Source organism: Pangasianodon hypophthalmus, chromosome 24, assembly GCF_027358585.1.
Source record: "Pangasianodon hypophthalmus isolate fPanHyp1 chromosome 24, fPanHyp1.pri, whole genome shotgun sequence".
In the NCBI taxonomy this organism is placed as follows: Eukaryota; Metazoa; Chordata; class Actinopteri; order Siluriformes; family Pangasiidae; genus Pangasianodon; species Pangasianodon hypophthalmus.
In genome coordinates this window covers 5,903,926-5,929,894 of record NC_069733.1, presented here as the reverse complement: position 1 = coordinate 5,929,894, position 25,969 = coordinate 5,903,926, and the positions used below count along the sequence as shown (strand labels likewise).

The 25,969-nt window shown below is 36.8% G+C and overlaps 1 protein-coding gene across 2 annotated transcripts; it reads left to right on the top strand.

The window, feature by feature from the left end:
• The first annotated feature begins 291 nt into the window (after nucleotides 1-291).
• Nucleotides 292-25,721, top strand: c5 (complement component 5). Of its 2 annotated transcripts, XM_026940113.3 has the most exons (46): nucleotides 292-447; nucleotides 710-905; nucleotides 1,313-1,463; nucleotides 1,579-1,649; nucleotides 1,730-1,824; nucleotides 1,952-2,034; nucleotides 2,126-2,216; nucleotides 2,529-2,634; nucleotides 2,739-2,871; nucleotides 6,599-6,714; nucleotides 6,843-7,043; nucleotides 7,402-7,605; nucleotides 7,707-7,913; nucleotides 8,067-8,225; nucleotides 8,408-8,534; nucleotides 8,770-8,838; nucleotides 9,237-9,431; nucleotides 9,521-9,589; nucleotides 9,683-9,877; nucleotides 13,979-14,059; nucleotides 14,339-14,419; nucleotides 14,508-14,699; nucleotides 14,824-14,911; nucleotides 14,992-15,074; nucleotides 15,277-15,416; nucleotides 15,613-15,834; nucleotides 16,041-16,101; nucleotides 16,209-16,298; nucleotides 16,449-16,655; nucleotides 17,456-17,534; nucleotides 17,681-17,840; nucleotides 19,555-19,653; nucleotides 19,814-19,985; nucleotides 20,350-20,555; nucleotides 20,834-20,986; nucleotides 21,090-21,152; nucleotides 21,517-21,610; nucleotides 21,694-21,733; nucleotides 22,145-22,247; nucleotides 22,340-22,414; nucleotides 22,525-22,630; nucleotides 22,765-22,848; nucleotides 23,074-23,163; nucleotides 23,303-23,386; nucleotides 23,473-23,617; nucleotides 23,757-25,721. In XM_026940113.3, exons 1-46 carry the CDS (start codon nucleotides 380-382, stop codon nucleotides 23,893-23,895), a joined length of 5,673 nt encoding a protein of 1,890 aa, XP_026795914.2. In that variant the 5' UTR covers nucleotides 292-379; the 3' UTR covers nucleotides 23,896-25,721. The 2 variants fall into 2 exon arrangements, with proteins under 2 accessions (XP_026795914.2, XP_053084712.1); XM_053228737.1 differs by lacking the exons at nucleotides 292-447; nucleotides 710-905; nucleotides 1,313-1,463; ... (2 more) ...; nucleotides 1,952-2,034; nucleotides 2,126-2,216 and adding an exon at nucleotides 2,240-2,263.
• Nucleotides 25,722-25,969: the final 248 nt, after the last annotated feature.

The window sequence follows — 25,969 nt, the reverse complement described above, 5'->3', positions numbered from 1 at the left end:
CTACACTTACTGAAGATGTGTGAAACTAACAAAAACATTAACAACAAGAATCTTCTTCTTCTTCTTCATATTATTATTATTATTATTATTATTATTATTATTATTATTATTATATACACGTCAGAGAATAGAGACAAGCGTATATTGTGAGATGTGTATGTTACAGCATTTAAATAATTTCATTGAGCCTACTTTTGGGTTTCACTGTGTGGTATTTCGACCAAGGTCCACGCAGTCACCCCTTTAGCTGCATTTTCTGGTAGTTCTTGCATAATGAGACACTCTGGTTCATGATTAACTGAAAACAAGCAAAGAAAGTTAAAAAGCAGCACTGTTGCTCTAAGCTTTATCTTTCACTAAGTGGATCTAAGACAGCACTATGACGGGCATTTTATTTCTGCTCTGCATTATACATGTGCTATCAGTGACTGAAGCTCAGGAGAGAACGTAAGTGTATACTGTAAATTATTGTCTATTAACAAAGAGTTCCAACAAAAAATTCAATTTAAAAAAGGCAATTGCTACTGCAAATGAAAGTTTATTATTATTATTTTTATTGTTGTGGTTGTTGTTGTTGTTGTTGTTATTGAAGATTAATACATGTTGTGCACCAAATCTATTGTTGGGAATAAGCTTATTGTTACTGAGATGCAGAATATTGGTTTCGGAGTTTCTTACTGCACTGAGATTAATATTCAGCTTTTGTTAGGTACCTCATCACGGCACCCAGACTTCTGCGAGTTGATGCGTCAGAGACTGTAGTGGTGCAGTTGTTTGACTATGACCAAGAAACCACAGTGAATCTTTACCTTAAAGACAATCTGGCCTCTGAAGGCAGAACTTATGCATCTCAGACTCTCAACCTCAACGCCAAAAATAATTACCAAGCTGCAGCTACTCTACGGGTACCACTGATACACGCCATTCATCTGCTTTAAAATGCTGATTAAATCAAAGCCATTTTACATTGAATAATGCCACGGTATATTGTTATATTTAAACTGGGTTTATGCAAAATTGTGAGTCATTAGCTTCACAAATCTAGCTTTGAAATATGATGGTGTGCCACTTACTAATACTATTAACAGCAGAAACTGTTCTGAGCAACATTCACACTGACAGAAGAAGCTCTGTAGATACTCATATATCATTCATATGTTTATATATAACTTATATTATTATAATATGTTTTTTAAGTTTTACAGTTGAGTACAAGAATGCAGAACATAATATATTGTGATACAGCAGAAAAAAATTCTTCTTAGTATTTCCCAGCATCTCAGCTTTAATACGGTTTACTCTTTGCCCTCAGATTTTCTCAAACATTGAAAAAGAGGTCACTCATCTCCACCTGCAGGCCATATCTAGTTCCTTCACCAAGGACGTAAGAATCCCAGTCTTTCGCGACAATGGTTTTCTCTTTATCCAGACTGATAAACCACTATACACACCCGAGCAGCAAGGTGAGTGCTGGGAATAGTGTGTGTCATATTTGTAACTGAACATGAATGTGAGAGAAACATAGAGAGAGATCAGTGTGTGTGTACATGTATTTCTCTCACTGTTATGGCTGTGCAGTTGAGGTGCGAGTGTACTCTTTGAACGAGGAGCTGAGAAAGACAAGTAGACCTGTTTTTCTCACATTCAAGGTGAGCTTCTTTCCCCACATTCATGTCTGATATTGGATTAACCGCATATACTAATATGAACACCTATTATTGTACTATAGGACCCAGATGGCATCAAAGTGGAAGTTATTGAGATGAATGACATCATTGGTGTGAAACCATTGCTTCCACCATTCAAAATACCCTTGAAACCTAAGTATGAATAGGTTTTGTGGCTTTGGTACATCGTTAATCATCAGTCACTGACAGTGTTTTGTGCTAAAGGTGTGAGCCTGTTACTTACACAAATAATAACCATAATAAAAATAATAATCCATTCTCAGGTTTGGGGTCTGGAAAATCGAGGCAACTTATGCTACTAACTTCACTACAACTGCTGTGGCTGAATTCGAGGTCAAAGAATATGGTAGCTACCACTTTACAGTTAAATATAACATTTAGATTATTGTGTAGACTGTTCCTCTTGTAGTAAATGATGGTGAACTTTTGTTTCTCAGTATTACCCAGCATCTCAGTCCGCATCCAGCCTGAAGCAAACTATGTCAGCACAGCAAACTTTGAAGCCTTCAAACTGAAGATATTGGCCAAGTGTGTTTCCCTGGTCCACTGAATCTACTGCTATCACACCAGACAGTGTACCCAAAAATGTTATATTACCATATCATTATAGACAAACAATATATTTTTTCTGTTTGGCAAACTGAGTATTAACTGTATGCTGTCTATATAACCTACGTAGAGATTTGTTAGAAGAAAAGGTTCCCTCTGTTTTCCTATCAGACAGGTTTCCATGCTGGACTTCTTTAGGAAGATAAAAACTGTTTAATATCCAAAAGAACCTTGAGCAAATATTTATTCTAATAATTATTCTAATAGTTTGATTTGTGTTTTTCACTGCAGATATGTCAGTGGGAAACCAGTCAGCTCATCAGATGTCTACATAAGGTTCGGATACATCGAAAATCATGATGTGGTCATGATTCCATCAACATTAAGATATTATAAGGTGGTGACAGCAATCCTCTAATCTTATGTTTATGAATGAACAATGTAATTAAAAATAGAAACAGTGCAACTACATGAATTTTATGAGGTTATTTGCTATTTCAGATGTATGATGGTGAAGTGGAGGTTGTGTTAAACATCAAGCGGGCTCTGTCCAGGCTAGATTCTGGGCCTCAGGATCTGTGGGAAATGAACAACCATTTCCTCCGTGTGGCTGTTTTGCTAAAAGAGTCTACTGGTCAGTCTTGCAACCTGATTACGTTTGATTTTCTCATTGGTAATTAACGTGACAGAGACATCTCTAGAAACATTGTAAGTAAAAGGAGGGTTTACTGCCTTAGGTTACTGTCTGCATAGACTTTCACATATTCTCCCCATGCACATGTGGGTATATTAAAAGTATTGCACTAATTAAGCAATAATTATAACAGGAGCAAGAGTGCTGTTAAACTGAATATCAGCATAGCTGTGATTCAACCTTACTGTATATAATGTACAGTCAGGTCCATAAATATTTGGAACATTAACAAAGTTATTGTTATTTTAGGTAGAAACAATATACAGTATATTGGAGTTGAAATTAATTATGCTTCGGGTCATTGTCTATCTGCACTGTGAAGCACCATCTAATGAGTTTTGAAGCATTTGGCTGAATCTGAGCAGATAATATAGTCCTATAAACTTCCGAATTCATCCTGCGGCTTTTGTCAGCAGTCACAACATCAATACATACTAGAGAACCAGTTGCATTGGCAGCCATACACATGTTCCAGAGGCGCATAGAAATAATATTAAAAGAAAAGAAAGGAATATTTCAATTACCACATGGTCATTTCCATGGTCTTTCGGTGTTCCTGAGCTCCCCAGTGCATTTGTTTCTTTTTAAGAATGGACCAAATAGTTGATTTGGCCACCTGAATGTTTTTGTTATCTCTCTGCTGGATTCGTTTTGATTTTTCAGTCGAATGATTGCTTCACTGGCAATGACAGCTCTTTGGACTTCATACTGAGAGTTAACAGCAACAGATTCCAAATGCAAATCCCACACATGAAATCAACTGCAGACCTTTTATCTGCTTAATTGTAAATGAAATAATAATGGAATAACATACACTTGGCAATGGAACAGCCAAGCAGCCAATTGTCCAATTACTTTTGGTCCCGTAAAAAGGTGGGGACCACATCTAAAAAAAAGTGCTGCAATTCCTACACCATTTGCCTGATTTGGATATAAATACCCTCAAATTAAAGCTAAAAGTCTGCACTCATATTCATTAGTTAATTCCAACTCCAATACACTGTAGTAGCTAGCTAAAAAAAACAATAACTTTGTCAATGTCCAAATATTTATGGATCTGACTGTATATATTAGGGGTGTTACCCAATATAAAATTTTATGCAAATATAAAATTTAGTATTGTTTTTCTTTTTTTTTTTAAAGAAAGTATGGCAGAAAAGCTTCGGACTAGTTGAATGCATCAAACAAAAAAGGAGTGTGAGCGTAAGGGTTATACTTTAGTGTGGAGCTTCTAAGAACAGCTTGCAGAAGCTTGTGGGGAGGGTTGCTGTGTTTCAGCAAAATTCCCACCCCCACTACATCTCAAAAACAGCACAAAAAGACAAAAAGAAACTAACACGAAATGCTTTAATGCACATATAAAAATGGTACATGTGTTTTCCTTTTCCTTTTTTTACTTTTTGAGGGGAAACATTATATATATATATATATATATCAGCCATAACATTAAATCAGCCATAACATTAAAACCACCTGCCTAATATTCTGTAGGGCCCCCATGTGCCAACAAAATGGCTCAGACTCAAGGCATGGACTCCACAAGACCTCTGAAGGTGTGCTGAGGTATCTGGCACCAAAATGTTAGCAGCATATCCTATAAGTTGTGAGGTGGGGCCTCCATGGATCGGACTTGTTTGCACAGCGCATCCCACAGATGCTCAATCAGATTGAGATCTGGGGAATTTGGAGGCCAAGTCAACACCGTAAACTCTTTGTCATGTTCCTCAAAGCATTCCAGGACAATTTTTGCAGTGTGGCAGAGCACATTATCCTGCCCATTAGGGAATATCGTTGAAATGAAGGGGTGTACTTGGTCTGCAACAATGTTTAGGTAGGTGGTACATGTCAAAGTAATATCCACATGAATGCCAGGACCCAAAGTTTCCCAGCAGAACATTGTCCAGAGCATCACACTGCCTCTTCCAGCTTGCCTTCTTCCCATAGTGCATCCTGGTGCCATCTCTTCCCCAGGTATGCAACGCACATGCACCCGGCCATCCACATGATGTAAAAGAAAGCTTGATTCATCAGACCAGGCCACCTTCTTTCTTTGCTCCATGGACTAGTCCTGATGCTCACATGCTCATTGTAGGCACTTTCAGCAGTGGACAGGGGTCAGCATGGGCACTCTGACCGGACTGCAGCTACACAGGCCCATATGTAGCAAGCTGCGATGCACTGTGTGTTCTGACACCTTTCTATTATACCCAGCATTAACTTTTTTCAGCAATTTGTGCTACAGTAGCCCTTCTGTGGGATTGGACCACACGGGCTAGCCTTCACTCCCCACGTGCATCAATGAGTCTTAGGTGCCCATGACCCTGTCACTGGTTCACCAGTTGTCCTTCCTTGGACCACTATTGGTAGGTACTGCATACCAGGAACACCCCACAAGACCTGTTATTTTGGAGATGCTCTGACCCAGTCATCTAGCCATCACAATTTGGCCCTTGTCAAAGTCACTCAGATCTGTACACTTGGCCATTTTTCCTGTTTCCAACACGTTGACTTCAAGAACTGACTGTTCACTTGCTGCCTAATATATCTATGACATGTGCCACTGTAACGAGATAATCAGCATTATTCACTTCACCTGTCAGTGGTTTTAATGTTATGGCTGATGTGTGTGTGTGTGTGTGTATATATATATATATATATATATATATATATATATATATATATATAGATATATATATATATATATATATACACACACACACACACACAACACACACAACACACACACACACACATACAGTACTGTGCAAAAGTCTTACACACATGCAAATGCTGTAGAGCAAAGATGCCTTCAAAAATAATGAAATTAAATTTCTACATTAAAAAAATACTATAAAGAACACTAAACAGTAATAAATGAAACAAAGTCAACATTTGGTGTAACGATACTTTGCTTAAAAATAAATAGTAGTCTCAGGTACAGTGTGTGTAGTTTTATAAGGAAATGAGCTGTAAGTGTTACTGAGCATCTTGCAGAAGCAGCCACAGTTCTTCTGGAGACTTTGACTGTCGCACTTGCTTCTTATTTCTGCAGCAAAACCCGACAGCCTTCATTATGTTTTTTGTCTGAAAAGTGTCTCTTATGTAACCTGCTGCTTTCTTTACTGACATACAAAATTTTTCTGTAACATTTAATTTTTTGCTGAAAAACTAATGTTTAGAAATCTAAAATGTTTTTGTACTGAATCAATAATGTAGAAGTCATAACATAAAAGTCTATAACAAAGTTCGTACTAAAAAAATAGGGTGCCTCAGACTTGCACAGTACTGTATATATACATACATACATGTACACACACACACACACACACACACACACACATATATATATATATATATATATATATATATATATATATATATATGTGTGTGTGTGTGTGTGTGTGTGTGTAAAAGCAGATAAAAGCAGATAAAAGCAGATACTACACACACACACACACACACACACACACACACATATATATATATATATATATATATATATATATATATATATATATATATATATAGATATATATATATGTGTGTGTGTGTGTGTGTGTGTGTGTGTGTAGTATCTGCTTTTATCTGCATACTTAAATGCATGGCATCTTTGCTGTCCTTTTACATTTTTGCCCCACTGCAAGTGTGATTTCTCGCTCATCGTTAGGTGGTATCTCCCAGGAGGCAGTTATATCCAATGTGAAGTTTGTTCATTCTCCGTTTACCCTGAGTCTGATTGCGACTCCTCCTTACATCAAGCCATCTTTACCATACAACATCAGAGTAAGTCATGTCAGCTAAGAGCTAATAAATTACTTCAGTGAATGAAGAACATATACGCTGGTTTTTGGTGACATATCTATTTGGATCTGCTGCAGTTCTTTAGCTTTTTGCTCATTTTCTCTTTTTAGGTTTTGGTGAAGGATCCACTGGGTGAATCAGTGAGAGGTGTGCCAGTAAAAGCAAGAGCAATAGTAACTAACAATAATAATGAACAGGAAGAGCTCAAATTTCAGGGACATCAAAATGAAATCACACAGACATCCAAAAATGATGGTGTTGCATATTTTGTTTGCAATATTCCACATAATGCTGAAAGAGCTGAATTTACTGTGAGTAAACCCTTGCAATACTATAGTGAACAAAGCTTGATACAGGATTATCATACAATTACACTGCCTTTTTGTTTTAATTAACAACAATTGAATGTTGTTGTTTTTTCCTATAAAAGCCATCGAGGAGCACAATAGGACCTGCCGGTCAAATGACAAACCCTAATTATTACTTATTTATTTATTCAAAATTATAAGCACGTTTATAAATAATTTAGATGGCAAAAAAATCAAGAATATTTTTAAGGTTAACAGAAAGGATTTCCATGATATTTGAAACCTTTTAATCAATGTTTCAAAGCATCTTGACTTATTTACCATGTAACATCATGAGCTTTTGAATAATTTTGTATTTCAGTTTGAGACAGATGATCATAAATATCCATCAGTGAGCCAGGCTCAACTTAAACTCAGCACCGTGACCTACAAGTCTCTCAATCACCGCTATCTGTATATCAATTTACCTTCCCATGCCTCAGATTTTGAGGTAGACGACTATGCCAATATCAACATCAACTTTTACTATCGTGACTATCTTCCACTGAAGACCTTCAGTTACCAGGTAAGAGACTGTCAAATATCAGATGTCCAGACTTGTCCGGTAAAGAAGTGAAGTAATTGTATTATTTTATTCATTTGCTTGTTTGTCTATTTTTCTCACAGATCATTTCAAAGGGGAAAGTGGTAAAGTTTGCCACAGTGCAGCGGGTAACTGATAATGTCCAGAGCATCAACTTTAAGGTGACGTCTAACATGGTGCCATCTGCCCGCCTGCTAGTCTATTACATCCTTTCTGGAGAGCAGAGAGCTGAATTGGTTGCAGACTCTGTGTGGTTCAGTGTCAAGGCCAAATGTGTCAATAATTTAGAGGTAAATAATAGAATCCATATTATATCATTAGCTTTACTGATTTTATGAAGAGGATTAAAAGACGAACTACAAATTACTATATACACACAGTAGATACCTTGGCAGAGTTATTTTGAATTGCTTGATTCTTGATTTTTTTCCCTTCTGTTTAAGGTGAACCTGGCAGCTCGAGGTAGGGACTACAAACCTAAAGACAAGCTTACAATGTCAGTAAAGACTAAGAGTGCAAATGAAAAGTCCCTGGTGGCACTGTCAGCTGTAGACACGGCCCTGTACAACCTCAGAGCCAATGATAAAGACCCACTAAACAAGGTCAATATGTGCACTTCCATTTATGTCCTTTTGTCAAAAGCAGCTTTTGATAATTTTCACAAAAATAATTATGAGGGTCATGTGAATGCTAGTTATGGATGATGCTTCATGATGACAGTGATGATGATGATGATCATGATGATGATGTATGTATTTATACTATGCTGGTGTCATTTTTACAGGTACTGCAGCAATTTGAGCACAGTGACCTGGGCTGTGGAGGAGGAGGAGGCCGAAATAATGCTGACGTCTTCAGCCGTACTGGACTGACATTTCTTACAAATGCAAATGTTGAGGCTTTCGATACAGGTAAATATTCCATTTAAATTCAGGAATCTAGATTTATATTTAGATCCCTAATGAATACAACAGTGGTGATAGTGTCAAGGAAAAACTCCCTGAGACAACAAGAGGAAGAAACCTTGAGAGGAACCAGACTCAAAAGGGAATCCATCCAATTTTTAATTAAAGTAGAAGAGCAAACAGAGAAAGGAAATGCTTTCTAGGATTTGTGTTTAGTAAAGGAGCTGTCTTTATTTTACAGATGATACCTGCACAGCTGTGGTCAGACCCAAACGCTCCACTCTTTCAGTCACGGAGATGCAAGAATATGGTCAGCTATAACGTGTGCTTAGTTTGATTAATCAAAACTATTAGAACCCATCTCAGTATGTTATCTCATGGAAGATTTATTTATTGAATGCCTTCTAACAGCAGCATTACATACTCTTGGTATTTAGAACAAGGAGGGGGCAGGGTCAGTAACTTTGAATAAGCTTTGTGTTACAGCTGGCCTTTCCTTTTTGATCATAAAAAGTAAATGCAGACTTCCTCTGGTCCATTCGTACAGAATCAATAGTATGTCTGTGCAATCCCATAACTGTAAACGTATATGTATGTAAAGCTGCCCTAAGAATGCATTTCAATAAAAACAACTCCTATGAGCGCTGTGCACAACTGTGAATAAAAAACAAAGCAAATGATTTTGAATAAATAGTTTCTTCTCTGCAGCCAATAAATACAATTATTATAAACCATGCTGCCTGAAGGGAATGAACACCAGCCTGGCTCTAGACACCTGCCTGTCTGCAACCAAGAAACTTTCAACTCAACACAAACAGTGCAAGGCAGCTTTCTTAGACTGCTGTAAATTTGCTGAAAAGCATAACCAAGAAAATCGGGGTCCGGTCCTTCCTCATTATCCAGGTATTCTTTGTTTGCTTGGCGTAATGAAAAACATTAGTTTTATGCAAATGTGACATCCTGTAAAGTTCAACTGTAAGATTGTTCTACAGTCGAGAAGTTGCCTGCTGTCCAGACAGAGCGCTCCAATCTCTCTCTGAATGAAAGATTTGAGGAATATGGTGGGTTTTTCTGTTGGTGTCTATAATGTTAGAGCCATTTTAACGAGATTTTGTAGATATATTTAAACCGAATTAACTATTTCTTCTCTGCAGCCAAAAAATATGATGAATATAAATCATGCTGCCTGCTGGGAACTAACAGTAGTGTGCGTCAGGAGAGCTGCTGGGATCGTAGCAGTAAATTACAAAACGATGATGAAATGTGTCAGATAGCTTTCCATGAATGCTGCATCTTTGCTGAAAATCATCGGAAAGAAGATGAGAGTATGGTCACTCTTGGTCATTCAGGTATTCTTTGTTTGCTTGGCATCACAAAAACTTTGACATACTATAAAGTTCAACTTTAAGATTGGCTTTGAAGTCAAGAAGTAAACGGCATGTCGGGTCTAAAAAACATGAATTCAGATACACACTCATCCACTGGTAAATTTGTGCAAAAAAACATAAGTAAATACTCAGCAAAGAGCAGTCCAGGACTGTACCATGTTGTACTTAAATTTTTACTAGTATAAATTCAAATACTGTTGGTAAAAATACAATTTTTAATAGTCAGAATTTTAAGATATCTCTTCTTAAGTTTTAACTTGTCAAAATTAATATTTTTTCTAGTAACAACTGTATTTTTACGTTTTCTATGGCAAGCTGTTTTAGCTTTTAATCATGGCTTTCTTGATATCAGGAATTTGATTTCCACGTGTGATAATTTTATTTCCACTAGTTAAAATTCAATTATTGATATCAAAATTTACCTTTTTTAGTGAAAATTAAATTTTTACTACAAATACATTATTTTGCAAATTATAGGGTAAAAATTTAATTTTTACTAGTCAGAATTATCACATGTACAAATTACATTTCTTGATATCAAGAATTAATTTTTTTACAAGTGAAAATTGCATTCTTACCGTAAGGATAGCATTTACACTGTTAAGAATTGAATTATTACATGTTCTAACATTAATGAGCATGATTTGCATGTGAATATGAAGAAGGCAATCATTTGCTTTGTGCTTTTCTTAAAGAGACAACACCAAGTACCATCTACTGACTTTTTTTTTTCTTTTTAAGTCATTTTCAAAAGACAATACAGCTTACATGAATTACATGTATTACATTAATACATTGTGATGTACACACAAGAATTTTCAATTGTTTTAAAAAATTTTAAAAAGTTTTGCAACTGTATGAAAGAAAGTGCTTCAAATTTGTCCAGGGTGAAGCGCACAAGATTAGGCCATACTGTTTCAGCAAAACTCTTTGGCAATGGCGGACTTAGTTTTTGGGCAAATTATGAGGCGAGTCAGAATAATTTATTCATCTACATGGAAACATTTTTACTAGAGGACTGAATTTTTACTAGTGATGATTAAATTTTTACTTGTCTAAATTGAATTCTTGATATCAGGAATATAATTCTGACAAACAAAAATTTAATTTTTGATATCACAACCCTAATTTTAACTGGTAAAATTTACATTTTTTATATTAGGAATTCCATTTTCACTACAGTGATAATCTAATTCTCTCTATCGCAAATTAAATTTTGAAATTCAATTTCCACTAGTACAAATTCAATTATCACGAGTAAAATTGTGTTTTGTACAAGTAAACATATATTTTTCACATGTGAAATTTACATTATCACTAGTAAAAATGGAATTTTCATTAGTGAAATTTGTAATTTATGTTTTTACTACCACAAATGGGATTTAAATTTCAACTGGTGCAAAATGTGATTTTCACTAGCAAAAATATAATTTTAACTAATAACAATTATATTTTTGATATCAATAATTTTATTTTCAATATCAGGAACAATTTTTTTCTAGTGAAAATCTGATTAGAAATATTAAGAATTGCATTTCTGATATCAAAAACTGAATATTTACCAATGAAAAATTAATTGTTGATAGGAAATTTTTACATGAGAAAATATATTTTCCACTAGTAAAAATTTAATTCTTACTAGTTTAAATTTATTTAGTGGCCCACTGAATGCCTGTGGGAGCCAAATATATAGGGTTGCCAAGACTGCATCATGTTCAAAAAATTTAGGGATTGACAAAGGATAAGATGAAAACATGATTATTTATCATGATTATTGATTCTTTTTATTAATTTATGGTCTCTTATGTTTTGAGTCTTGGTTCTTGAAGTGCTACCACACTGGGCAGAGTATGAAGCAGTTGGCGCACCAACAGTTAAGGAAGACTGTAATGCACACAGACTCTCAAACAATAAAGTGAACATTTCCAGGCTCAAATAATGCTCAGTACAACGTAGATTAGCAATGAGAGAACTAATAATACCAACATCACGCAGGCCTCCATCGCTGCCTTGCTTACAATTTCTTTCAATTATTCTGACTCGCCTCATAATTTGCCCAAAAACTAAGTCCACCATTGCCAAAGTGTTTTGCTGCACTTTAAATCTGAAACAGTATGGCTTAATTCTTGTGCACATCACCCTGGACAAATTTGAAGCACTTTCTTTTAAACAGTTGCAAAACTTGTTAACAATTCTAAAAACAATTTAAAATGCTTGCGTATGCCTCACAATGTTTTAAAATATAAGCTGTTTTGTCTTTTAAAAATGGCTTAAAAAAGAATAAAATGCAATTTCCATTAAAAAATTAATTCTTGGTGTCAGGAAATGTAATTTGTACAAGTGATAATTCAATTCAGACTAGTAAAAATGTAATTCACCATAATTTGCAAAAAATTAAATTTGCAGTAAAAAAAATTACAGTGAAAATGAAATTCTTACTAGTAAAAAATTTAATTTTAATATAAAAAATTGAATTTTCACTAGTGGAAATAAAATTTTCACATGTAGAAATCAAATTCCTGATATCAAGAAAGCCATGATTAAAAGCTAAAACAGCTTGTCATATGTTACAGTTACAATGGATATAAAAAGTCTACATACCCCTTTTAAAATGGCAGGTTTTTGTGAAGTAAAAAAATGAAATTAATTAATAATTTCAGAACTTTTTCCACTTTCAATGTGAAATTATAACATATAAAAAATAAGTGAAAAAAACAATCAGAATCATTTTAGGGTAAAATAGGGGGAAAAAAGTTACAATAACCTTGTTGCGTAAGTGTGCACACCCTTTTGTAATTGGAGATGTGGCTGGGTTCAGAATGAACCAATCGCATTCAATCTCATGTTCAAAAGTAATTATCACACAGTTGTCATCAGTGAAATTATTCTGATTAACCCCAAATGAAGGCCAGCTGTTTCTGTAAGATTTTCTTGACATCATCTAGGTTTCATCTGACTCCTGAAGCCATGGTCTGCAAAGCGCTGGCAAAGCCTATATGGCATTTCACTTGTTGAAAGATATCAAAAAGCAGAGGGGTGGAGAAAATGGAGCGCCACACTGACATTACCAAGAACAGGACATCCCTGCAAAATTTAGAAAAGAGCAAGACAAAATCTTACCAGGAAGGCTGCCAATGGCAACATTAATATCTGACAAGTACTGATTACTCTCTGCATGTGACAACAATCTCTCATATTCTTCACATGTCTGGGCTATGGGGTAGGGTTGCTAGACAGAAGCCCTATAATATTTCCATAATTCCAAAAGATATGTTTGGCACACAAAAAAAAACCCACATCCCTAAAAGAAGACCATACCCACGGTACAGCAGGGCGGTGACAGCATCATGCTTTATGGCTGCTTTTCTTCAGCCAAAACTGGGTTCTTTTATCAAGTACCACAAATACCAGTCGATTTTAGTGCAAAACATTCAAGCATCTGCTAGTAAGCTGAAGATGAGAAGGAATTTCACCTTTCAGCACAACAATGACCCAAGACATATATCCAAATCAACAAAGGAAAGGCTTACCAAAATATCAATGTTTTTGAATGCCCTAGCCAGAGCCCAGACCTGAATCCATCTAAATCTGCGGGGTGACCTGAAGTGCGCTGTGCACAGGCGATGCCCTTACAATTTGACGAATCTAGAATGTTTTTGCAAGAAAGAGTGGGAAAATATTGCCAAGTCAAGATGTGCCATGCTGATAGACCCAAAAAGACTGAGTGGTGTAATAAAATCAGAAGGTGCTTCAACGAAGTATAAGTTTAGGGTTTGCACACTTACGTTGTAATGTTTATGTTTTTTTAAGTTTTTTATTTTTCATTCCCCCCCCCCCCCCCAAAAAAAGTTTCTGATTGTTTTTCACTTTATTTGTATACTTGGCAATTGAACATTAAAAGTGGGAAAGGTTCTGACATAATTTATCTTTGTTACATTTTTTTACTTCACAAAAATCTGCCATTTTAACAGGAGTGTGTAGACTTTTTATATCCATTGTATATGATTGAAAGATAAATGGCTTACCATAGGATTGTACATTTACTAACATCTCACTGATCAGGGTTCCAAGTTGACACCCCTTTGACTGATGTCTGGAAAAAGCGCTCCGCTCTCTCTCTGAATGAAAAGTTGGAGGAAAATGGTGGGTTTTTGTGCTGGTATCTATATATTATTCTCGCTCGTTCAGGTATTCTTTGTTTGTTTGGCATCATACTGTAAAGTTAAGCTGTAAGCTTTGTTTTGAAGTCAAGAAGTAAATGGCAAGTATTAATTAAAAACCTGAATTTAGTTGCAAACTCATATATTGGGAAATTTTGTAAATGTAAATCATCAAAAAAATTCAGCAAACAGGAACTCAGGAGTGGCAGGACTGAAGAGTCACATTCACTAAAATATAACTTTGCTTTATTGCATTGATCAGAGTTTGAATCTGACACGCCCTGGACTGCTGTCCGGAAAAAGCGCTCTGCTCTCCCTCTGAATGAATTGTTAGAGGAAAATGGTGGGTTTTTGTGTTGGTATCCACAATATTAGAGTCATCTTACTGAGATTTTGTAGATATGTGAAAATTAACTATTTCTTCTCTGCAGCTAAAAAATACGGACATTTTAAACCATGTTGCCTGGAAGGAACTGACAGTAGCCCAACTCTGGAGACCTGCGTGGATCGTGCCCGGAAATTACAAACCCCTCACAGACCCTGTAAGATAGCATTCCGTGAATGTTGCAGCTTTGCTGAAAAGCTTCGGAAAGAAAGTGTCGGTGTCACCCTTGCTCGTTCAGGTATTCGCTGGCTGCTTGGAACCATAAAAAACTTCAGTTTTACACAAATGTGAAATACTGTAAAATTAAATTGCAAGATTTGTTAAAAAGCAGGAAATAAATGCCATGTCTCATTTGAGTGCAGAAATAGAGTTTCTGCTTGATGTGAAGACAGAGCAGGTCCGCAGCTACTTTCCAGAGAGCTGGTTGTGGGAAGAACATGAAACTGAGAGGTGGGAACATTCTAACATTAACATGTAAAATGTTCTTGAATTTTACACTGAATTTTAAACTTGAACAAAACACCTTGTAGGTCTGGATGGGTACAAGTCACTAAAGGTCTTCCTGATTCCCTGACTACATGGGAGGTCAGAGCTGTTGGGGTGTTCAACAATGGTGAGATAAAGAAACTGCTTTGTATTAGCACCATCAGGAAGTAAATGAGGGAATACTGTACCAGCAAAACTCTAATAATTAGGGACATGAGAGACAAATGAATTTACAATTAGCAGATGAAACACAGTTTGGTCTTCCATATAAGAGGTTTGTTATTTTTGATGCTGTGTGCTGATGTATCACGTTTTGCACCACAATACAGGAATATGTGTCGCAGATCCCCTGCAAGTATCAGTTCAGCAGGCAGTGAGTGTAGATGTGCCGCTGCCTTACTCTATGGTGCGTGGGGAGCACATCGAGCTCAAGGGCTCCGTCTACAATGAGTATGATGCAGATACACCAGTAAGATTTCCATCTCCTTTATTAATGGCTTTTTATTTGTGTTTATTGTTTTAAATATTCTTGGGGTGAATGGGTTTATAAGATTTCTGGTGCCTTCAAAAATAATTCGAATGTATTATCATGGCCCACTCATAACTGATACCCATCTCTGGGTCTCTCTCTCTCTCTCTCTCTCTCTCTCTCTCTCAATGATCAGTACAGTGTAACTTTGTCGGCATCAGAGGGTGTGTGTGTGTTTGGTGGAACTCTTCTGACAGATGAAGGTTACCGACAATTTAACAAAGGCACGATTGAGGGCCATTCTGTGGCACTTGTCCAGTTCTTCATCATGGCATTAGAAGTGGGGAGTCATAAACTCAGCTTCACTCTTACAACCAGGTGGGGAAGTGAGACGGTGATCAAGACACTAAGAGTAGTGGTAAGAGAGCATTAAGCATTCGTCAGGTTAAAAGAATTTTATAAATCTTATTTTAAATGGCCATCAGGTCTGCATATCCATATTTTCAATATTTCTGAAAATACCTAAGCTGCTGGTGTAACTCTTTTTCCTCCCATGTTGCTTGTGTAGATATACACATACTACAATGCAATATTTTTTGACAAATGATTTGATTTTTTTAATAGCCAGAGGGCATTAGGAAGGAAATATTTGTTGGAAACAGGATTGATCCAAATGGCATCTATGGTAAGAGCTTTCATATGAATTCCTTTTTGTTCTGGAAAGATGTAACTTGAACATGTCAAGTAGTAATGCCAGGCTACTTACAAAAAAACCTTGCTGTTTTTCATCAGGCACACCTGTGACACGTATTGAGCTCAGAAACTCCCTTCCTCCAAAGATTGTGCCCAAGTCCACTGTGGAACGTCTGCTAACGGTAAACGGTGAGTTGTCTAGGAAAGAAAAGTCTTTAGCCAGCAGTGTCAAGCTTAAAGGTTTCTTAGAAGTTTTGCTTTTCACTTTTTGAAAGTTTCAGTTTTGCTACTATTACCAAGTCAAAGAAAATTCAACTATCCTACCTTTTCTCTGTTCAGGTGAGGTGCTGGGAGAGTTACTGTCTATCGTTATAAACCCGAAAGGGATCATGCAGTTGACTAGCCTGCCCAGAGGCTCTGGAGAGGTGGAGCTTATGGGTCTTCTTCCCATCTTCTTTGTTTATGATTATATTGAGCAGTCTGAACAGTGGGGAAAGATAAGCGAATTTGGAAACAGCATTCTTCTAAAGAGAAAGCTAAAAGAGGGTAGGTCATGTTTTATACTAGACCAGACATAAAACCTTCGTGTCTACTATCTAGACTATCTTATGTTGAAGGTGCACTGCATTAGGATTTGAATATCTGTAGGTGTAGAGCCCTTTAGAAGATCTAAGACCGTGGTTATTTGATTTTACTGTTGCACTCATACCAAGTCTTAAACAGTGGTGAGAAATTAAAGGAGAACCAACATAAATTGTCTTACTAAAGTGTTGGGCCACCACAAGTCACAAGAACAGCTTCATTGCACCTTGTCATAGATTCTACAAGTGTCTGGAACTGTACTGGAGTGATGTCCCTCAATATATTCCCTCATATGGTGTTTTAATGATGGCGGTGAGAGCACTATCTGACACATCCCCCATAGACGTCAACTGGGTAGAGATCTAGTGACTCTGAAAGCTATACCATATAATTTACAACATATTTATCAAACCATTCAGTGAGCCCTTTGGCCCTGTGGATGGGGACGGATCCTGGAGGAGACTGCTCCAATTAGGATAGAAACATTTCATAACAAGATAAAGGTGATCACTCAAAACTTTGTATTGATTTGCAGTGACTCTTCCCTCTAAGGGGACAAGTGAACCCAAACCATGGCAGCAAATTGCCCTCCAGACTATAATAGAGCCACTGTTTTTTTTTTTTACTTTGTCACTCATCTGTATTACACTGTACTACTACAGTGTACTACTACACTGTACTACTTAATAATGTACAGCCAAACATTGAAACTGGTTTGTCCTTACTATAAAGATGAATTTAACAACATCTACTACTGCTCCCAGGTATCACCAGTGTTATGTCATTTAAGGCAAAGCTGGAGAACAGTTTCAGCATATGGAAGAACAAAGGACCGAGCACATGGTAAGTATGAGTCTGAAGGTTTCCCAAGTTTCCCAATATATCATACTCTTTCTGCGGCCATGCCCCTAATTTTAGTGCTACAATCCAAACTAGACTGACATGCATTCAACTGCAATTAAACACACTGGAATTGAACTCCTGTACAGGCTGACTGCTCTGGTGGTGAAGACTCTGGCTTCTGTGGACAAATATGTCACAGTGGATCACGATGTGCTGTCCGGTACTGTCCGCTGGCTGATTACGAAGTGTCAGAACCCAGATGGCTCCTTTAGTGAGATATCCAGCTACAAGCCTATCAAGCTCATGGTACATTCATCACACTTTGGTGTATATATTTAACTTGGGATTAAATCTAACAAGATTTGTTCTCAGCAAGACAGAGGCTGGTGGTGATATTGGATAGAAGGGCTAAAATCTAATACCTATCAATAGCTTGACAATTAACCTATTACTGTTGACCAATACATTATATCCAGAGGTCTCATTGATGATGATGATGATGATAATAATAATAATAATAATAATAATAATAATCTGTAGGTCTTGATAAGTAAAATGTAAAAAAAAATGTAAATAATATAGGGGCAAAATATTACACACTTTGAGAACTGATTTCTGTTGATGACTGCTCACTGATGCGAATTGGTAGCGACAGCTAGCCCGGCTGGTCCAATCCCACAGAGGAGCTACTGCTGGGAAACCTTGGGTCCTGGCATTCATTCTACCTAAACATTGTTGCAGACCAAGTATACCCCTTCATGGCAATGGTATTCTCATTTTTAAGTTGATATTCAATGGTATTCCCATTTTTCTAAAATTAAGTCAACATTAGCAGAGTCTGCCATTCCATGCCAAAATGCAGCTAAGCTGCTAGCTGAAGAAGGAAGTAACGGATAGCTAGCCAGACTAATAAACAACAAATTTAAGAAATGAATGCAAATAATCAAACAGAACTTTATACTTACAGTACATTTACAATATTTACAAATTACACTTATGGCAGGCTCCAAGTGATCCCGATTGACACCAGTATGTTTGAGTTTGAGATGTCAGTCATGTTTACTAGTGTTTCTGTGATTGGCAGCTCATTACAAGGTTCCACCCCATTGAGAGATCTACCAATCATCATAAAGAGAATCCGTGTGTCCAGGCGGGACAAACAAAGAGCAACATTCTCCACGGGCTTCCCGTGTAGTCTTCAAGCAATCACCTGTGACATAAACCTTATGCTGATTTTCTTTTTAATCTTTTTAAGACGGGGGTCTAGCCCTGCAAGCCCTCTGACACGAGCCGCCTCTGCACAGGATTGTTTTTCTTATTTATAACAGTAGTTTGTTTTTTTTTTTTGTCTCTGTTATTATATCCATTAACATTTGGTAGAAACATAAGCTTGGACCTTCATCAACCTTTTCTGCAAGAGCAACTTAATGACAAACATACTTAAATTACATTTATTTACATATACACTGTATGGGCAGAGGTATGTGGACACCTGACCATCACACCCATATGTGGTTCTTCCCCAAACAGTTGCCACAAAGTTGGAAGCACACAATTGTATAGAATGTCTTTCTATGCCACAGCATTACAATTTCCCTTCCCTGGAACTAAGAGGCCCAAACCTGTTCCAGCATGACAATGCCCCTGCACACAAAGCGTTTGGAGTGGAAGAACTGAAGTGTTCTGCACAGAGCCCTGACCTCAACCCCACTGAACACCTTTGGGATGAACTGACATTCTGACTGCACCCCAGACCTCCTCACTCAACGTCAGTGCCTGAGCTCACTAATGCTCTTGTGGCTGAATGAACACAAATCCCCACAGCCACACTCCAAAATCTAGTGGAAAGCCTTCCCAGAAAAGTGAAGGTTATTATAACAGCAAGGAGAAACTAAACTGGAATGGGATGTTCAACAAACACATATGGGTGTGATGGTCAGGTGTTGATAAACTAAATATATATAACATTTAAATGTGTATACAGTATATTGTATACATTGTGTTGTCTCAATTTTTCAAGGGTGCAGGAGCAGATGTCACTGAACAGTCTGTGTTTCTCACATCGTTTGTAGTAATTGGGATCAAAAATGCCTTGACAGTTCCCAAGTCCAACTTACAGGTAAGAATGCTTTATCTCTAGTTCACTCTCTTCCGCCATTACTATGCTCTGCACTAAAAAGGTTTAACACAGTAATATCTATTATGATACCAGTTATATAATAGTACAGTGTAGTATTTCATATGTAGCAGGCTAACATTGAAGATATCTGTTTCACCAGACGTATGCACATGCTGTGGAGAAGGCGACACACTACTTGTCCTTACAAGCGACAAAGGTGAAAAGTTTATATGTGAGAGCCATAGCAGCGTACGCCCTGACGCTTGTTGACCTCAACAGCCGACATGCAGTCGCACTCTATAATCAGCTTAAAAAAGAGTCAAAAATTAAAGGTGAAGAGTAATTTCCAAACTAAAATTTACAACATTAAAAACTGTCACTGTGTCAATATACAATATATAACATATATGTATACACATATACATATGTGTGTGTGTGTGTGTGTGTGTGTATAGACTCTGTACCCAACCACAGTGGATTTAAAATGAAGCAATCAAGATGTAATTGAAGTGTAGAATCCATTGTGGTGGTGTACAGATGCAAAATTATGAAAATTGTGTCACTGTCCAGATATTTATGGACCCCTCTCTCTCTCTCTCTCTCTCTCTCTATATATATATATATATATATATATATATATATATATATATATATATATATATATATACATATACATATATATACATACATATATAGGAAACCCAGTAACTGTCCGCTTTTGGGAGGAGAACGAGGCCCCTCGGGACCCACTAAAGCCAAACAGGGCCTCTGCACTGTCAGTGGAGACCACTGTCTATATGCTGCTCAACACTTTACTCAGAGGAGACACAACATATGCCAAGCCGATCATCCAGTGGCTCACTGATGATCAGCGATATGGAGGAGGTTTCCACTCAACTCAGGTACACAGCCACATTAAAAAGAAAAAGTATGCCATGCAAACGAAGAAAAGAAATAGGCCATGCAAAATGCTTACATGGCTAAACATAAATAAAAGCAAGCACAGGCTAATATAAATTGTGCAAATAAGACATTTTGCTAAATTGAGATTAGATTATCTATGGGAAAATGACAGGAAATCAAGGCCCATTACAGCCCTCTCATACACAAACATATGTATGATGTGTTAAAATGTCTTATCTCTAATGCACCTTAAGCATCTTATTGCTCTGATCACCAGGACTCTCTTCTAACACTGGAGGCCTTGACCAAGTACAGTATCTTAGCTCGTAGAGCCACTTTACAAATGGAGGTTGACGTGACATACCGGAAGAAAGGCAGTATCGGCCGTGTTATTCTGATGCAGAGTAACCCTGTGGGCAAACCCCTTAAGGTATGATTCCTCTGGTCTGTGATATGATTCACTAATCTGAAATTTCTGTTCTTACGTGTATTTATTCATACAGAATAACAATCTGACCTGTTATTTTGAAAAGGTAGAACATGCTGATGATGTTATACTGAAAACAGGATACAGCACAGGGGTGTCATTTGCTAATGTGAGTGTCATGCAAATATCAAATATTCTTTGATAGCCACAGTGGGATATTTCTTGTAGGTTACACTTTGTCCTTGTTAAATTATCTAGAAATATCTGCCTGTTTTGCTACCGTGTTCTGTTATTTATTTTTGATAGGCACATGGGTGTAATAATTTTTTTCTTTCTTTTTTAATCTTTCTCTTCCTTTTCTTTTATTTCCTTTCTTTCTCTCTCTGTCTGAGGACTGGCTTTAAGAAGTCCATAAAAATGTAATTTTATATATTGTTAACACAGTCCTTATGTCCTCCGAAGGGTCCATGGGTATATATGTGTGTGTCCATTAAAACCAGACAGTTCATTAGCTTATGATTTTTCTTTCACAGTTGAGAACAGTGTATTATGAAACGACAGAAAACAACGATAATTGCAACTTTGACATAGCAATAGATGTTCATCCCCGAAACCCAAATTCAAGAGGTATGCTGATGTAATGATAGTTGATAGCATTTCCCTTTAGAAATGAGTACCATTTAATTAAAGATGGCTTTCTATTTCACCAGATCCTATTCTTCTCTCACCGCGGATAGTTGCCTGTGCCAAGTGAGTACACAGCTGTAAATTCTACAGAACAGCACATTATGTGGTCATTTTAATAGGTACAATCAAAGGTTTCTGAACCTTTGGGGCAACCTAACTGACATCTGCTTAGCTCCAATTATATCTCTCAAGCTGCATAACACAAAAGCCTGAACCATGGTAACAACATAATCTTACCATCCCTTATGGCCAAAACATATTACTACAAAATAAACATGGCTGCATTATTACGGTGCCCCCTGGTGGCTCAGGGACCCTAAGTAACTGCTTACACCGCTGTCTTACAGAGCCATAGAAACAAGCCTGTGTACAGTGTCTTCTTTAGTGCTTTAAAGCACATGGTATTATGTCGATCCATATAGAAAAATGTAGAAAAATGCTTGAAACAATGTCCCAGTAACATTTATTTCACAGATATAAGCCACATAAAAATGAGGTTGAGACTGAGGCAGGTCACACAGTCATGGAAATTAATCTGCCCACTGGTGTGAGCCCAATCCAAGAGGACCTAAAAAGGGTGAGAGACATCCACGAGTTTCTTTAGTGCTGCTGAACTCCAGTATATGAGGAAAAAATTTAACCGTTCTTTATTCGCTGCACATATTGCAGTTTAGGGATGGACTCGAGAGTCGTATTTCTGACTATGAAATAACAGACAACCAAGTGATTCTCCAGATAGATTCCGTGAGTATCAGTTCTCATGATCTTTGGATAATTAGTAACAAACATTAAGTAATAATACTGATGAGTAAACATTTGTTGATTCTGCATAGTACCTCTTGTATGTTTTATAGATACCCTCAGAGGAGTTCTTCTGTGTGGGCTTCCGTATTCAGGAGGTGTTTAGAACTGGCATGAACAGTGCTTCTGTCTTCAAAGTGTATGAGTATCATGATCCAGGTAAAGTGTGTCTCTAAAGGGGGCCTGCGGTCCATTCAGACTCATAAATTATAGAATCAGGAACATACCTTGTAATATGCACTGAATTATAATGACAAATATTCCAAACATTCCATACTTGTTTTTGTCTACAGACAGTCAGTGTACAAGGTTCTACTACAGTCAGAGCCGCAGGCTTCTCCGTCTCTGTGATGGAGATCAGTGTCAGTGCATGGCAGGTAAGCCTCACACACACTTCCATAACTCGCCTTTGGAATTACAACAGATTGTGTGACTATTATTGTTTTAGAGAAAGCAAATTCAAATACAAAAAATTAACGAGACCCTATCACTGACAAGCTCTGTTATATTTTTAAGTATAAGTTCTGACTAATAAAGATCATGGTAAATAAAAAAGGTTTATACACACTGTCGAACTGTCTGTTGCCCCTCCTGTTCCACAGCTGAATGTTGCAACGTCAAGGCCAGCATTGACCCTACTCTTACTGTTGAACAGAAAATACGTGACGTGTGCAAAGGCAACATCAAATATGGTAAATACTCAGTCAGTAAACCATGGAACTCAATTAACATATGCAGAAGTAATGAAAAGGTTAATAAAGGTTTGACATCATTGAAATTGTAGTCAGACATTTTAAGTAACTGCTTCTGGAAACTATTTCCTTCTCCCAGTTTTAAAAGTGAAAATAACATCAGCTGAAGCAGAAGGTGATTTTCTGACATACAACGCAAATGTGGAATCCGTCATTGAAAAAGGTAGGTGCACACGTCTCTGGCTTCATCTTCTATGAAATTACATTCTCACATAATCTTCAAATTCCAATTCAACTTCTTCACCACAGGGTCATTAGACATTACGAGGTCAGGTGCATCTGAGGTCAGCTTTGTAAAGAAGGCAACTTGCACCTCATCAAATCTGGAAATTGGCAAGCAGTACCTGATTATGGGCGCAGAGATCATGCAGCTTCGAGTAAACCGAAGTTACAGGTAAGTCTCTGTCTTATGCTACATTTTTCCTACCTTCAAACCTTAAAAACTGTATAGAACATGACTTCTGGCCAATTTTGATTAATATGCTTAAAAAAACAATCGAGTGTTGTATTATGATTTGTTCTTGTTTAATCAGGTACAAGTTTCCACTGGACTCTCAAGCTTCTGTGGAGTGGTGGCCCTCGGATTCCGACTGCCAAACTAGCTCTTGCAAACAATATACCAATGTTTTAAGTAATTTTGAATTTGATTATCTTACTAGCGGCTGCCTTTAGAGTGGCTGCTCTACATTTATAACATCTGTATTTTCATTTATTCTGGAACACTGTGGAATTTGTTTAAGATATGTATATTTCCATATACAACCTCTCATAACAATGCCTGTAAGGGCTATTGAAATTATATTACATATAATTTATGCATAATTTGCACATTACATATAAAATCTAATCTATAAGATCTACACAGTTATTGGAACAACATTAACATCATAAACAAGACCAGGGCATATCATTGTGAAGCTAGCTAACATTTTAATGCAAATTTGACTTAACTAGCCCTTTTAACCTGTTGGAGCACCATAAACCTAATTCATCAGAACATGACAGAAAATATCACACAGATTTTCTTGTCGTTTCTCTTGTAAGCCAGTTATGTCAGGCTTTTGACTTCAAGTCTTTTCAAGTGTTATGACAGATACCTGCATACTGCCTGTCAAGCGAAATCAGGTGTATACTGTTCCTACTTGTTATTTCTGACCTCCACAAATTTGGTCCACAAGTGACTGAATTTGAAAAATTGCTTGAACAACTATACAGGCTAACTAAGAAAACACATCAGGTTTTGTGATTATTCCACATACACAAAGGTGGAAACACACAATTTTATAGGATGTCTTTGTATGCTGTAGCATTAAGATTTCCTTTCACTGGTACTAAGGGGCCCAAACCTGTTCCAGCAAGACAATCCCCCTGTGCACAAAGCAAGCTCCATAAAGGCATGGTTTACCAAACTTACAAATTTGTATATTTTAAAAGTTCAAGGTACAAATTTATTCCTGACCTGCACTGTACTTTCCAATATTTTCATTTTTGTGTCTTGTTTTTTCCTGGTCCAATTAGGCCACCAGCCCTTTCAGTCCAATGTCCATACAACTTAAAATGTAAAAATACACAGTGACAACACCTGCCACTATTATCAGCCAGGCTAAGAGTCTAACACTACTCATTCATATTTTGCCATTATACCATAGGCACTGTTGAATTCTCAATTCTGATTATTCAGATCACAGCTTTATATTAATGTATCTGTTCCAATATGTTAACATTTCTGTAGTAACAGATAAATAACAGGGACTTGTATGGTGGAGGTGCCACATAATCTAAACCTAATAATAATTATTTAAAAAAAAAAGCAAAAATATATAACAGTACATATAATGTACGATTTCCATAAGAAAATGTTTATTTGCCTTTATGGAAGGAGTCACCAGTATCAGCACTTTACAGTAACAGTCGGAGGTAAAGCTTCACAGGGGGGTCTTCATGATGGAAGGTTTTGTGATTTTTGCAGTAAAATGATGAGCTGTTTAACTTTCTGTTAACTTCTAAAAAGTTAAAGTAAAAAAGTGGCTAGTAAGCAACTGTTTATAACTTTTACCATAACTGATAACAGGAAGGAACTTGTTTCCTGGATCTTCTACAAGATTACATATAACTATAAAAGGATATCTTTCTTTAATAAATAATTCTTCTTCAATAAAGAATGATGTGGTATAAGAGGAATAAAACACTTCAGGGTGGTAACAATAACTATGCTTTACACTGGGCCATGGCACACCACCCTGTTGTTGATTTTTTTTTTTTCCCTATAATAGCATGCATCAAAGTGTTTTATTACTTACATATCAAATTCATCAGGACATCATTCTCAAATGTTCTCTACTGCTTAATGTGCAGGCACTCGAGCTAGAATACTATTGTGTGACGCCATGTAATACGCTATTTGTTTCTCAAGTATTTTCCTTAGAGTTTCTTACTATTACGCATGTACACATTCCTACTTGCTCAAATAAAAATCTGTTCCTTCCCATTTATTTTCACTCCAGTCCCACTGAGGTTTTTTCCTGCTCCCACAGAAAAGGACATCCTGCGGCACAGCACCATACATGCAACAACTTGTAGCATTAAGTCTGTGATAGTTACTTACATACCGTTTTTTTTACCCTAAGAAAACCTATCATGCCACATCATGGCTTAAAAATGGACACAATCAAACATATCTAAGTCATTTGTGAAAAACAAAAAACATCCTGTGAGTAGAGGGTCTGCAGGCTGAAACACCTTGGTG